Source organism: Patagioenas fasciata, chromosome 8, assembly GCF_037038585.1.
Source record: "Patagioenas fasciata isolate bPatFas1 chromosome 8, bPatFas1.hap1, whole genome shotgun sequence".
NCBI classification, from domain to species: domain Eukaryota; kingdom Metazoa; phylum Chordata; class Aves; order Columbiformes; family Columbidae; genus Patagioenas; species Patagioenas fasciata.
In genome coordinates, this window is record NC_092527.1 from 22,922,561 (window position 1) to 22,937,856 (window position 15,296).

The 15,296-nt window shown below is 44.5% G+C and overlaps 1 protein-coding gene across 1 annotated transcript; it reads left to right on the plus strand.

Annotated features, from left to right (window-relative positions):
- The first annotated feature begins 7,465 nt into the window (after positions 1-7,465).
- Positions 7,466-8,741, plus strand: FGFBP3 (fibroblast growth factor binding protein 3). Its single transcript, XM_065843591.2, has 2 exons — positions 7,466-7,549; positions 7,969-8,741. The coding sequence occupies exon 2, from the start codon at positions 8,057-8,059 to the stop codon at positions 8,564-8,566; it is 510 nt and encodes a 169-aa protein (XP_065699663.1). The 5' UTR covers positions 7,466-7,549; positions 7,969-8,056; the 3' UTR covers positions 8,567-8,741.
- The last annotated feature ends 6,555 nt before the right edge of the window (positions 8,742-15,296 follow it).

Here is a 15,296-nt window from a genome sequence, read left to right on the forward strand (position 1 = left end):
TACTAGGCCAGTTTATTGTATGCTTAATACATTTGCCATTTAAGTTTCCTGGAATTTTAAGTGGAACATTGTAGATCAGACCTTTCGTTACAGAAATTATTATTTTCTAAAACTTGTATAATAGTATATGGGTGTGAATTTTTCCATTCAAACAAGACTTTTAATCTATTTTAAAGGACACCACCTTCTGTTTACAACTTGGTTGTCAAATAATTAGAATGTTTGTTTCCTTTTGGAAGGGCTCTGCAGCTACATTTTGTTAATGAAGCCCTCACAATTTATATTTTCAGAATGTGAAATTTCCTCATGTTTCACAAAAAGAAGAAAACTAAGAAGCAATCCCACCCTTGAGTTTTCTGTGATCCGTACAACTCGTGGCCTCCCACACGTGGCGAATGAGGAGATCGTGCTGCAGTACCAGGTTTTACATTGCCAGCTGACTGCCTCCTCACGCTATCCCTGCTGCTCCTTGAGTAGAAATGCTCTCTCACACCATCTGATACGAGCATTCTCTGGTAACAATTTAATAACTGATTTCCTGCATCATTTTAGCTTTTTCCTCCCTTTCTACTCTTTAGCTACTTTTCTCAAATAATGAAATAAGACTTTTGGAGCATGTGGGGCATCTCCACCACATTGTGAAAGACTGCAAAGAAATGGTCTGAAGATGCATTTGTTGAATTAATTTTAACACTTCATATTTCTAGGAACATTCAGATTAAATATTAGGTTTCCCCCCTCCCCTCCTTCTGTCTATGTCTAAAACAAGTGGCCAAGATCAATTTAAAAGGCAACTCATTTTCATTCTACAAAACTTGTTGTTTTTTAAACTGCCTAGTGTAGGTCTGTATGCATGTTGCAACAAAGAGGAATATATACTCTGCTTCTTTAAATCAACTGTAGGATGACCAGATGTAAATTCTATGAAAGGAAATGGTCTTTTTTTTTTGGTATTCTAATGAAGTCCTCTATTTAGTAGTACTTTAAATCAATTCTGTCTCCAATTTCCTTCACTATTATAGGGCAGAGGCTGATTTATTTTGAACCAGCTTAAATAATAGCAAAGGCAAAACTGAAGGTCAGCCTTTCACAAGACTTGAAGTTTTGATCAGCTGATAGAAAAGCACGGGGTGGTAGGGGTGTTTTTGCAACTCCCATACCAAGCTCAACAAGGGGCATTGTCAATGTTGAGGTCAGTACTTTAATTATACAGTGAGGAATGAAGGTAGGAAATAGCGGTCATGTGGGTTCTCTGTGAAAGGAGACAACAATGACTCTTTGACAAACATTTGAGAAATATAAATGAGAAAGCTTCATATGTTTGCTTATGAAGGTAAAGAACAAGCGAGGTAACCTTTACATGACTAATAAAGAAGTGTCCTCACAGTGAAAGACAGATTATAGAAGGAAACATTCAATAGGCAGCATTTAAAATAATAAAAACACACTCGTAGAAAAATTAGCATGTAATTACGTATCTCTAATCAGAAATACAACAGTCTGAGTTGAGAATATACAAATCAAAGCAAGAAAGGAATATACACGTGGTGCAAGGAACAATGCAGTTCCTATGGGGCAATGGAACCACTACCAGAAACTCGTATCACTAAAATTTCCTGAGCTCCAGTGTGGAGAAAAAACAATAAAACAAACAAACCAACCCCACAAAAAAAAAAAAAAAAAAAAAAAAACCAAACCAAAACAAAACCCAATCCAATAAGAATAAAAAAATAAAATAAAATAAAAAACCCACACAAAACACAAACCAAAAACCAGCATTGGAGAACACAAGGTGAATGACTCAGAGCAGCTTGAGAAAAAACCTGCAGGGAATGCGAGACAGAAAAGATGGTGGAAACATGTGTGGAACATTTTTTGTTAAAGCAAACGAACTGAGGAGTAGCGGTATTCTGGGATGACTCTGAGGCGCCCTGCGATGGCCTGACTTCCAAGAGAGCATTCAGCAACAGCATGATCTGTTGACTGAAAGACGGGCATATGGATGATTTTAAGCAGATTCTGCAGCACAAGAAATTGACTTGTAAATCTTCTAGTCTCTAGTCGATACTATGCATTTTCTTTAACTTTTCTGCCATTTTGGAAAAAAAAAAAAAAAGCCATCTTTTGAATGAAAGGTTAGGTTGAAATTCATTGGAACTTTATTGGCAGCAAAGGAAAGAACTAGCACACAAACACACCAAAAACCTTAGGAAAGTCACTGTCTGACCCTCGAGAAGTGTTTAAATAAGATCGAAAAGAGACTTAAAAGGAAAACATGAGCAAGGAAATTCTTGTTTCACTTTGTTCCTTCTATGCTCTCATACAGGACACAAACCCCAGAATTCTAGCTATCTACAGGTTAAAGGCATTAATGATGTATTAACTGGTAAATAATCTTACAAAAATCTTTTCAGTTGCCATGTTTATTTGCCAGCTTATGACGGAAGGAGGAAAGATGATGAAAAATGCTTCACGACTTTGCCTTGCAATGCTCTAGCTCAGAGTGAGGGGCCATGGAACTGTCTTTATTCAGAAGATCCTCTAGCACAACTGAACACGAAGTGTTAGACAGCTCCACCAGTAAAGCCAATAAATACATGATACCTTTTAGGGACTGGACTTCCGAGGTGCCCAGCACAGACAAATGGGACTGCAGGGCACCCTGCCAGTGTAAGGTAATAGTTTACTCTGCTCTGTGACCAAATGGAGAAATCTGTCTCTGCATGGCTCTTCAGCCATCAGTTTTTGTCTTTTACATCATGCAGAGCTTGGCTTGCCCTGAACAAAACCAGGTAATAGAGAAGGTCAGTCCATCTTATCTTCCTGTAGATGATGCCTATTATGACATTAAATATGATTTGATTTTCTTGAGCCAGTAACAACAAATCAGAAAACTGGTCACTCAAACAAGTAGGTTAAACACAGCTATGCTCATGTTGTGTATTTATAACAGAACAATTAAAGTTTTTGAATCAGTGTTCTTTATACAACCCACTTCCCTGAAAAGGAACTTAAAACAAAGGGCTGAAGACTGCAGCTATTTTCCACTTGTAATACAGAAGTATTCTGCAATCATTATCAATTGTTGCTGCAATCCTGGGAGCTAAAAATAATAGGAATAGGTTTGATTTTTCATAGTGACTGGAGCTTTGATTTAGAAAGAAAGAAAAAGATTAACTCAAGTGGACTTTCAAAACTCAGAACCCTGAAGTCAAAGACTTAACCCAGTTCCTTGGACAGTATCTTCAATGAGGGTGAAATAGCCTATAAATGGAATACAGGCTTTTCAGTTCATAGTTAAAATTTAACAAGGTAATTTATTCATTGGTCAAAAATACATATATATGTATATTAAAGCTATGGTCTGAACTTCTGAAATGGAAAGATGCATATAAGCAGTGAATTAACTTTCACTATTGCCATATTTGCTGCCTTAGTTCTTTTCTTCTCTAGGTTAACAAGCCCTTGGCTCAAATAATTTCATCATAAATCAAATTCTCTATGTCTGTGATACTCTGATATTCGCATTTCTCTTCTGCATACTCAGTCCAGTTATCTTGACTTTTCTTGAAAAGCAATGCTTAAAACCAGATACAATGCTCAAGTCAAAGCCTGGCTTCAGTCTATGCATTACTTATTGTGCCTTACAGGTGACATCCTTGCTTATGTGCCTGCCTTTTTGCAGTTACATGAAAAATGTTGTCTCACATCCAGCTTTTGATTCATTGTAGGCTTATATGCATTTCTACCAATGTGGTGTTTACTCAGCATCCCTCAGCCTGGATTTGTGCAGGTGTTTCAGGCTGGTATCTTACACTTCTATCCACTGAGCTGAACCCCATGTTTTAGACTGTTCCTGAGAGTGTTCATGTTCACTTTGAATTTGGGTTAGAATCTGGATCAGAGTCCAAACTGCAGTCTAGCCTGGGACATCTGTAATTCCTTTCAGTCTCCTTGCAGCAGTCACATAGTAAGCATTCTCTTTATTTCATTTACTTAGATGGACAGGCCACTTACCTCCCCAGAGATTTGTTTCAGGCTCTCTGCAGATACAAGGCAAGCAGCTCTTCCGTGGTGCACACTTTGATCACATTTTCAAAGCTGAGTTCTAGAACTATAAAGTTTATGTTCTAAGGTGAGGGGAATGGCGGAGAAAGAATTCAAACCCCAGTTACAGTAGCAAAACAGACTAACTAGATTATTTTAGCTGCAAATGCAGAACAAAAGGATACAGTGATTTTGGTAATGTAAGAATCTTCCCCCCCCACCCCACCGCCCCCCATCCCCATCAAAACCAAGAGATAAAATTGTAGCATGTGCAGGAAAAATAATATAGAATTAATGAGTAAGATCTGCTTTTCTGTAAAAGATTAGTTGCAATCATGGAGGAAAATGTGTGTGTAAATATAGGTACTAGGAGAACATGGCAAAGAAAAATACAGGGGATAAAATTACTGTATGGGGACTTTAGGCAAGTTTCATTCTGTTTCACTTTCTTTCCTTAGCTCACGAACAGTAATAACTTGCATGAAATTTAAACTGTCCAAAAAGTGTAATAGCAAAACATTCATTAAAACAATTATATATCCCTCCAAACCTGATATGCTTAAGATAACCTGCTATACAAATGATCTCAAACATATTAGAGAATTTCATTTCATTTTGCATAAATGCCAATAAGAATGTGAAAAATGGACAAGGATCTCTGTCTAATAGCACATAGCAACTACAGGTGATCAGAACTTAATCTGAAAGCAACTCCAAGGTTTGGTGGATTAATAAGCTAATGCACATGATGTGCCTTATGCTCACTGGAGTCACAGAGGGTCTTAAAAGTCACAATGCAGTTCTTTATGATGCCTGATGGTACCCACAGCCCAAAGTTAGATGCCAAGATTCCTCCTACAGCCCATGGGAAGTCCTCAGCACCCCTGAAAGGTATTTCTACAATCCATCACGGTGAGCAAGGAGCCATGCACAGCTAACAGTCAGCTACGCCTTGTTCTTCAGAGGTAGTTAGGTATGTAACTCTGCAACAGGAGATGCCAGCTTCCACTTCAAATTTCTGGCTGTAAGCCTTCTCCTAGAGTTTGTTGCCTAAGTCATTGCATTTCTCTCCCCTGCTGTTTCAGCTCCCACCTCAAACAACCAACTAAGGAAAGCAATGTCTCCACGCTCTAAGTATGAAATGCAGCGGGGAAATGAGAGCTCTCTGAAAATCTCCCTCTCTCCCTCAGTTAGAGAAAGCACTCTGCATCCCACATCTCCTCCAGCAATCGTTTTCTCAGCCTCTATTGAAGTCTTTCCTTTTCAGGACTTAGTGTACAGAAATATAAATGAGTTAATATCAGCCTGTCTCCCCCCACCAAGTTCTACTGAATAGTATTTGTTCAAAATAGAACAACTCCATGAGGAAAGATTAGAGGGGTATGGTACGCCCAAGCACTCAGGAACAAATAAAGGCACTCTTTTGGGATGCTTTGCCAAAACCACTGCTCCAAATAACTTCCTTGCTCTGACCAACCAGGGCAGCTGCCCAGCAAAATAAAGTGTTCTTAGATCCAGCTCATGCCACAACTAGTCAAGAGCTGGTGCCTCACAAAGACATGGGCAGCAATGGCTGGCCTAGGGAAGACAGGGAGGGAGCCATACCTAGCTGCGGAGAGTCTCTGGCTGTGTGCTGTGAACAAGCCAGGGCTTGATGCGGCTGTGTTACACGAAAGGATTTCCCTGAGACACCAGAGACAAAAGGAAAGTAAACAGAAGCTGCTCTGCCCTCGACCCAGGCTGCAGGAGGGGCGTTGCCGCTGCGCATGAACAGTCTGTGAACAGTGCCCTGCAGCCAATCACCATAGTGGGGGGGGATGAGTGACTGTGAGTGTAACCAATTGTAGCCTGCACTTGCCGCATGGCCTTTTGGTATAGAGTATATAAGGCTTGGAAAAACGTGGTCTCGGGGACATTGATATTCGGTGTTGTTTAGGAGTTCGTTAAAGAGTACGGATGGTAAATTCACATTGAATTAGACTCCTTACTCTCGCCCGACCCGCCCGTTCGATCAAAGAGCTTATGCCGGCGTCTGGATTCGTCGAATTTACTACCGCTACATATGGTAGCAGAGGATGGTTCGTTAGCAAAGCATAACGCTCCGGATCTACACCTAGCCTAAGATGTTGATCAAACCGCATCCTCAGAAATGCGTATGAAAGCCAGTGTCTAAATGTCTGTGTGCATGTGACTCCAGAAACACTCCTAGGCACACTTTTTCCTCTGTGGCCACAGTCGCAAACACCTGCCACGCATACCTTGATATAAGCACAGGAGATCTTCCAAGAAGTCACTATAAATGAGGGATGACACAAGAAGAAAGCCCAGAGGTGTCACTCTGCCACTCAGTATTCATTACAACAACATTGACCTCGTTGTGCCAAGAACGCTACGTTTTAGCTTTGCTCTCCCACCCCTCTGTCGCCGTGTCCCGGTCGGGCACCAGGCGGCTCCGCGCACGGGACCGGGGCGGCAGCAGGAGCGGCCTCGGCCGCTCCCGCGGTTCTGCCCGCCTGGGGGCGGCCGCGGTTCGGCTACAGCGTTACACCGACAGCACGGCGGTCTGCGTAGTGTGCGCACATATTGAGGGGCATAGGCGAGCATCTGCATCTATAGCTCAGCAGTAATCTTTCCAAAAGCCTGTGACAGCTCAGGGGACAGCCCGGACTTCCCCTGCAAGGGCCGCAGGTGAGGAGTGTCTCTGCTGTGCAGTGCCGGGCCCGGCGTGCTGAGCAGGGACACGCTCTTTCGCTGATCCGCTGCTGCGGAGACAGTGGGGAGCTGCTGGGGAACTCGAGGGCTCGTTGACTTCGATGTTCATAAAAAGGTCAGAGTGCTAACAAAGATTTTGGAACAGAAGTGAAAAGTACAGCATCATCCATGAAACTGAAGCACACACGGATCCTGAGCGTCTAATTCTGCTCAGAGATTTCCGAAACTGCAGTAACAAAGATCACGTCTGCATTCTCTTGAAACTTCTGGTATTTTTTTAAAAAACACATCCTCCGTATATAGAAGCTTGTATACACATGAACAAAAAAATTACCGGCCTAGAACAATCTACACTGGTATTTTACTTTCGAAATGAAAATCCCTTTTTGTGATCTAACTCCCATCAATTGCAAGGGAAAAGAAAGAGATCGATTCTCATCCACCAGCATCCTGAAGGCAGCTCTCCGCACAGCCGCTGCTGCCCGACTCGGCACCCAGACCATGCTCTCTCGGGCAGGGCACCTACCAAGTGCACTGCGGCCCCGGGATGGTTTTGCGATACTGGCGTGAGATTTCCTCGAACGAAAGCGGGGGGGAAGGAGAGGAGGCAGGGAACTTCTCGCGAGTTGGGGGCACAGAGCTCCCCGCGTGTCTCCCCGCGGGCGGCGGGCCGGGGAGGGGCGTCAGCGGGGGCAGCCCCCGACCATTGATAACCCCCCGCCCGGCCCCGCCGCCGCAGAGCGCCGCGCACGCCTGTCCCTGGGCACCTCCACCAACCCCACAGCGCACCGTGAGTGCCTTCGGGACAGAGCGGTGGGGGGAAACAGGGTTCGGGGTGCAACGACGGGTTTTTAGGGGAGCGGTTTGCCCTTAGCCAGCTCTGGCTGCCGAGCGGCGGCCGCTCACTGCTCTGATACTGCAATCTGGCGGGTGCGGGCTCACGATGCTGCCCCGGGGTTACGGCTTCACGGCTGGGGTGGTCCCAGAGCCCTGCCGCCATCAGCAGTCCCTCAGCGGAGCCAGAGGGCGAGGGGGAAGAAAACAAGCTAAAAGCCCCGGGGGTTACGATTCTGAAGGGACAAGCCCCTCTGCCGAAACAAATGCCACCCGGCTCAGCCTGGCGCGACCCCAGGGGCTGCGCTCCCGCCGGGGTGGGCAGCGGGTGGGAGCAGCGGGGGCACCCGCCCGCCAGTGTCCGTGTCTACGCAGGGCGCGGAGGATGCGGGGGTTCGGCGGGCCTCGTGCCGGAACGCTCCGTCGCTGAGGCACCGGAGAAGGCTCCCACGACGCCGAGGAGATGGGGCTGCTCCCGGTCTTGCTGGCCCTGGCTGCTCTAGGGGCTGCCGCCGCCGCGAGGGGGCGGGAGGCCGAGGAGGCTGTGCAGGCGGGGCGCTTCTCCACGCCGGAGCAGCACCGATGCAGCTGGGAGCTGCGCTCGGAGGCGGGAGCCAGTGAGCTTCGGCTGAGCTGCCGGCCGCCGGCGGGCGGTGGGGCGGGGCGGAGCTGCGTGTACCGCGGAGAGCCGCGGCGCTGCCCCGCGTACGACGCCCGCAGCCGCCAGTACTGGCGGCAGATCCTGGGCAAGCTGCGGCGGCGGCGCCACCCCTGCGCCCAGGGCGGCCCGCTCAGCGCCCGCCTGTGCGGCCCTGGCCGGGCGCCGCCCGAGGCGCACCTCCGCCTGCTGCCCGCCCCCGGGTCCTCCCCGACGGCCGCCGCCCCGGAGCCCACGGGAGACCCCGCGGAGACCTACTGCGCCGAGCGCTGGCACTCGCTGTGCAGCTTCTTCGTCGGCTTCTTCGAGGGCTGAGCCGCCGGGAAGGAGCGCGGCTGCCTGTCCCCGGGCCAAGGCTTGCTCTGCCCGGCTGGCGGCCACGGTCCACCCTCCCAGCCTTGCCCGTCCTCACCTGCCTGCCACCGGTGTCCCTCGACTTTGTCAGCTTTCCTCTTTCCTCTCCAATAAAGTGCCAACTATTTTACGACAAGTAGTGGACATAACTCTTTTCTCATCAAAGCCCTGCAATGCCTGCAGCACTGTTACACTGCTGAACAACGCGTGTGACGTGTCAGCTAACGAAGGAGATGAGAGCATCTAGAGGCAGTTCATGTGTTTCAGTACATTAAAGTTTTTCAAAGGACATAAACAAGACAGCTATTCCTTCCTCCAAATCTATTTCTATAAGCCTAAAGGTTAAAGTTGCACTGAAATTGCTCAACTAGAAAAACAGACATTTATACCAAAAGAAGGAACAACTGAGACTTCAGTAAACAGTAAGTCCTAGAAAAAAAAAAAACAACTTTATTGCTTACAAAAACTTCACAAGCTAAACAAACCAGTCCAGTCCTGTTTCTGCAGAGCAGATGATCGCTGACTGACTTTGAACAGGAACATGAACAGAGTTGGGTGAGAAACCAGCTATGAAAAGATTGAGAAACTCAGAAGCAGCTAGGTAAAGAGACAGTATTTTGGAGATGGTGTTTCATGTAGCCAGTGAGCTAAGGTCAAAGCAAGTCACTTTTAGAGGGACCATAACGTTCAAGTACACAAGTTGTCTTACCAAGGGGGAAGAGGAATTTGAGATGTTAAATACTTTATCTGCTCACTGAAGCATGATTTTGTGATACACTTTGACAAGGAAAGCTCAGGCTTCCCTCAGTCTTCATTTCTCTCCTTTAGACACATCCTACTCAAATTCTTAAAAAAAGGGGATTGTAATTTCTACAGCACATACCCAGCTGCATGCCAACAACTTCTCTGCCCCGCTGCCCAGGGCAGCTGTACAGAAAGTCAAGGTGGCACTTGAGGTGTGTGAAAGACCTTGTGCCTTCATACATAGAAAAGAAGCTCCTAAGGAGTGACTTGTGCAGAAACTGGAACAATACCTGTCTGCAGAGAGATGTGTGTTCAAGGATTAAATTGATTTAATTATTCTGCAGAGATATCTTGACATTACCCCTGCAGTCAGTCAGATGGCTGCTTCTCATACATTATTCCTGAACCAGATCAAGCACAGAGGAGCGGTATCAGAGCAGCAGTGAAGCACCTATCATAGTCACCTCACACACAACAGGACCAGCAATTAAACATCAAATCCTTGACAGGTACAGTAAAACAACTACAGAAACCATGGATAAATCAGATAGGGCAATGTCAAAAATAAACCCCAGTCTTCCTGATGTAATTGTTCCTCTGAACCCTCTTATTTGAGGAAGCACCAGGTGTATTTTCTTTTTAACCTGAAGAATCGTTTGGGGAAGCAGATGGACTACAAGAGGAAATTGTCACTATTTTTGAAAGGCTAGTGGTCACTGTGTAACCAGCTCTCTGCCTTAGCAAAATACCTCTCTCTCAAAACTCTAGCATTCTCATAAATGAGTGTTTAGCCATGTTATATGTATTCTTATGGCAGCATTATTTACCTTGCTGGTTTACAGAATTTAATCGTTTCATACAAGGGAAATGGTAACAATGTGTTATAGAAATTTGAATTTCACGGTTAAATTGTTGGCAAACATGTTATGACAAAGTATTATTCAGCCTCACAGGTAAGCACAGAAGCCTACAGATATGATGTGACTGAGCTAAACCAGAATATTGTCTCTTTGGAATGGAACTTAACTCAGGCAAGAGAGAAACTGTTGCTGACTTACAGCCCTTGCAACTTTGATGCTCAAAATGTGGCAAGATAACAAGTAGTGTTCACTTTCCTTAATGTAAGTTCGTAACATTATTGTTCAGAGAGAGTTTCAGGTTGGTAAAATACTGCCCAGAGACAAATTCAGTGCTGGTTTTGAAATTATCTTTTAAAAGCTGAACTACAGTGTTCAAAAAGTTTATGCAATGTGAGCTGCTAGTTCCTAGTCCTAAACATGGCCCCTTCCACAACCTCTAAATGCTTTCAACCCACAACTCAACATGCTTGAAGAACTCCACATGAAAAGGGAAAAAGCCAACAAAAGCTCCAAACCAGAACCATTGCTTAGGTAGCTCTGTAAAGACATGTGTGCCTTCTCAATCTTCTCTAGCCCTCCTTTTGCACCATTAATCTCTATATCTGACAGTGAGGGAGTACTCGAGTTGAAGCCCTTGCTTGCAATCCCCAGACCTGATTCATATACCAAGTGCCACAGATACACCTGAGTACTGTCACAGTGCGTGTGAGGGGTGGTAGGAGGGCAGCCACCAGCATGCCCCAGTCTGCAAACCAGCCCTCCTCGGGTACCCCCAGACTGGTGCATTTAGGTGCCTGTGGTCCTACATAGCCCCAGGTGCCTGCCCATGACTGGGAGCACTTGCAGACTCTTTCTATATGGATGGCTGTGAGGAGACCACCTAGATGCAATAAGAATTTGCCCAGTGGCTCTCTCAAGAGGATCCGGACTGCTCTATACAGCTCTTAGTGCCAAGGGGTTTTTCTTTACTGCCAGTAGCTTGGATAATGCTCAGCAGCACTCTGCAAAAGCTTGATCATCAATGTATGTGACTTACACAACTTTTTTTAACTGACAGCTCAATTTTCTTTCATACATATGTCATACAAACAGCCATACAGCAAACTGCTGGCTATAGCATTGCATAACATCTTGCAATAACATGCAGCTTTGTTTTACATCCATGACACTGGCACAGCAGTTTTGTGCAGTGCTGTTAGAGCTTACATGTCACACCATCAGATGCAAAAGTGGAACACCATGGCAACTGATCTGATTACCCACATTGCCCTGTGTTTAGAAACCCAATTAGAAACTCTGAACAAATTCATTGTTTTACTCAAGAGAGAGAAGAAAGAATAGGATCCCTTGTTCCAAGTTTTACCACATTATTCCCCCGACACTCCAAAAGATCTCAAAGTCTTTTCTATAGCACCACCAAGTAATGAAACACAACAACACAAGAGACTTTATTAACTGCATTTGCTGTGCTTAAAAACACTAAGGGCTAGAGCTGAATGGCAACAAAACAACCCAGTTTTTGTACTTCGGGTATTGCAGGTCCCAAAGGCTAGAAAATCACAGTCAGATCCCCAGATTTATTTCTAAGGGGGAAGACTGTGACTTTCTGCTTCCTACCTCAACATTTTCATCCTCTCCTGTGGTTAGGTGGCAGATGACACCACCAGCTAAGCCAACCAAACACAGAGAAGCTTTGAGGCCAAGATCTTCACCTCCAATAGGATCTGTTCCTTTCCAACCCTGTGACAGCTCTACCACAACACAACCTTGTCAACCCTCCAGATTTAGTTCAGCCACCCAAATCTGCCCCTGACTGTGTCCCCCACAGGCCTGATAAGCTCTTCCATCCCAGAAGCAGGTGGTCCTGGGCATAATTAATGGGAGGGCACCTTCTCCACATGCAGTTGCAAGGTTGGGTTGTCATCATGCATGTGCTGCTTCCTAAATGTATTGGGATACTATATCTGTCTTTTGAGGAAAACCATGAACTACCTTTTAAAAAAATAGACTATCAATTGGCTTTTTAGTTTCTGGATTTTGTATTCTGGGAGCTCTAATCCTTCAAGGATAAAAAAATAAAAATAAAATCAGCTTTGTGCTATATTGCACACAATTAGCATTGTTTTCTTTCCTTTGGCTGCTCGTTAGAAATGGTAGCCAGTTTGAATTCACAGTTCTTCATGTATTCATGCAACCATACTAACAAATATCTCGGTGTCTCATAATCTCAAGAGCTGGCAATATCATTCATTGATTTTCCTTTGGAGAAAAGACAGTGATGCTGAATCTGGGTATGTTTTTAGTGCAGCTGGCTTTAATTACTGTCTTTACACCTAGAAATTCTTAGGTCTTATTAAATAGCAAACTAATAATCTCTTTCACCACTTTCTGATTTTGAAGGCACAGTTACAAGATATTACTCTAATTCGTGAGGTTAAAGCAGACAGTAAGCTGTTTTGTTGTTTGCAACAATCCCATCCTATAAAGTGACATCACAAAAATCAATACAATAAATAAATCTTTCTTCAATAACTGAACAGAGCTGAATGAAGAACAGGAATCTCCAAAGGTTCAGCACAGGAGTGGTGCTCACAGTGATGACACCTTCAGACAGACATGGCTGCATCTTACTTGAAAGCATTTCAATTTCTGTAAGTCAATTTGACACCTGTGAGTTATACTGGAGTGAAGTAGGAGAAAAGTCCAGCATTCACAAAAGCAAAGACAGCACATGAGCTCTGCCTTATCTGGACAATGAGACTAGCTCTTGTTCCGATGGACCACCCACCCATTTATTCTTGGTTTGTAAAGGCAAACTGAAACCAGAGTAAGCCAATTCATGCCAATGTACTACAACATATAGTATACATATTACAATTTAAGATGCCACAGTGTTACTCAATTGTTGTAGGCATATTTTAAATACTTGGAGTTTTGATTTAGCAGGCACTGGCTGTTGTATGTCCTTAGTGGATTAGTTACTGCAGCAGAGCACATGAGTACTCTCAGACACTTCTACATCACTAATATTGACTCTGCAAATTATTGTCTCTGATAGGTTATATACTCAGGACCTGCACAAACAGTGCTGAGCTCTCCTCTGGTTCCTGCTCACCTCTTTCCAGCCCATTCCAGGAAACTCAGTTAGATGCTGAGTCTTGAAAGGCAGCAGGTTGTGCTGTCTCAGTGCAGACAAGTAAAGGACGATGTTCTCACAAGTGACACCGGGTTGCTGCCAGCACCAAGCAGCACAGTACTGTGGGAAGCAGCCTATGGAGGTCGATTGAAGAAAAATAACCTTTGAAATGGCTAAGCCGCAGAGAGTTTTGGCACAAACTGAGCTTAATTGTCAGGTGTTTGGCACTGAGATTTAATTCTTCTGAACATTTCACAGGTTCAACAAGTCAAATGTAGTCAGGCAGTCTCAGTTCAGCTGGCAGCTCTGTCAGCTATACCTGCCTGCCTTTGCTTATATAATATTTCCACATCTGATCGTTTGACATTGATGTTTGTTACCTGAGGAGTTTAAGACCAATCTGTTCTGGGGGGCCTACAAAAGAATGCTATGTTTTTTGGAGACTTGTGGTGTAACTTCAGAGTCATCAGGCTGTTAGCAAATAAGAATCAGGTGGAGCCATAAAAAAAAGAAAAAAAAAAATCCAAACCATTCAGTTGGGAACTAGTTGGATAATGGAACCTGAAATCTCTGGGAATTTCTCTTTAAATGCCTCTGACATATTCTAGGCTCTCCCTTGTGCCATGAGCCCTATCGGGACTCACTGTAAATCCAAGCAACACAAGAGGCAAGTGAATGGCAGCCTTTGTCATTTTGTCAAACACCAAACCCCTTCCTTTGTAACAATTTGGATTTTTAAGAATTCCAAGCTCAGTTCATGAAAGCAGTTACATGAAAGAGGCTTTTAACTGTACAGTATTACGGAGTTTAGATTAACTCTCCCAGCCCTCACACTCATTCCTTATGTAGAAGGGATCTGTTAAGTACAAGCATGTATGAAATATCTACGGCTTTAGAAATAATTCGGTGTTTTAGGGCTTAGCCTTGTTTGGTATGTGCTGTGCTTTGTGAAGTGTGTACATTCTGCACAGGCCTCTTAGAAGGCAAATATTTCACCCAATTTATGTCAAGCACTCAGAAGGTTAATGATACTTGTTTCTCTGAGGAGGGAGAGGGGCAGCAAGGCGTGCTCAGCCCTCATTCCTGACGGCTGAATAGCGACATGGCCTGACCACTGTGCTTGGATTTTACTCCAGCCTTCCCACGGGAGAGACCGCTCTGTGTGCCGCGCAGCCCCTGGCTCTTCCGCGCTCCCACGCAGCCCTGGCCGGAAGGGATGCTGAGGGTCTCAGTGCACCAGGAAAACACACGGATGCTTCACTGAGAGCCCCCCAAAATAATTACATTTATATATCTAAATTGTATGTATTTATATATAAAAATTATGCACGTTTATATATAACTTGTATTTTTACATATCTATTTCAGAGCTCAGTCCTTGCTGCTGGCTCTTGCACCCTGGCTGGGTACACGCACTCAGGGACTGTGTGGTCAGCATGTGTCCCAGGCACTGGGTTCAGCTGCTGCCGGGGTTGTGCCCCAGTCACTCAGCACCGCAGCCACGCCAGCACCTGTGCCATGCAACTCACTCACCCCTTTTACACCCACTGTAGAGCTGTTGGGTCAGCTGCAGAAATTTTATGTTAATCCTTCAGAGGAAATCTAGCAATAATTGTTCCTTGTATAATAACACTTCTTAGGATTAAGTTGTAGTTAATTTCAGGCTCTAACATGACATAGTTTTTTATTTCAACTGTCATAAAATGAGAAAATGTTTGATGAACGGGTCATGGTGAACAGAGAATTAAATGGTTTCTTATTACACATTCATGAACTACTAAAGCTAAAATATATATTTAACAAAGGGAATACATAGAACAAAATCTGGTGCAATAAAAGAGGTCAAGATCTTAAAATGTAAAATTGCATGTAATATCTGTTTCGACACACATTGTTAATGTAATAAAAAAAACTTTCAAAGCATTTTATTCTGCAAATTATATCCAGAGCC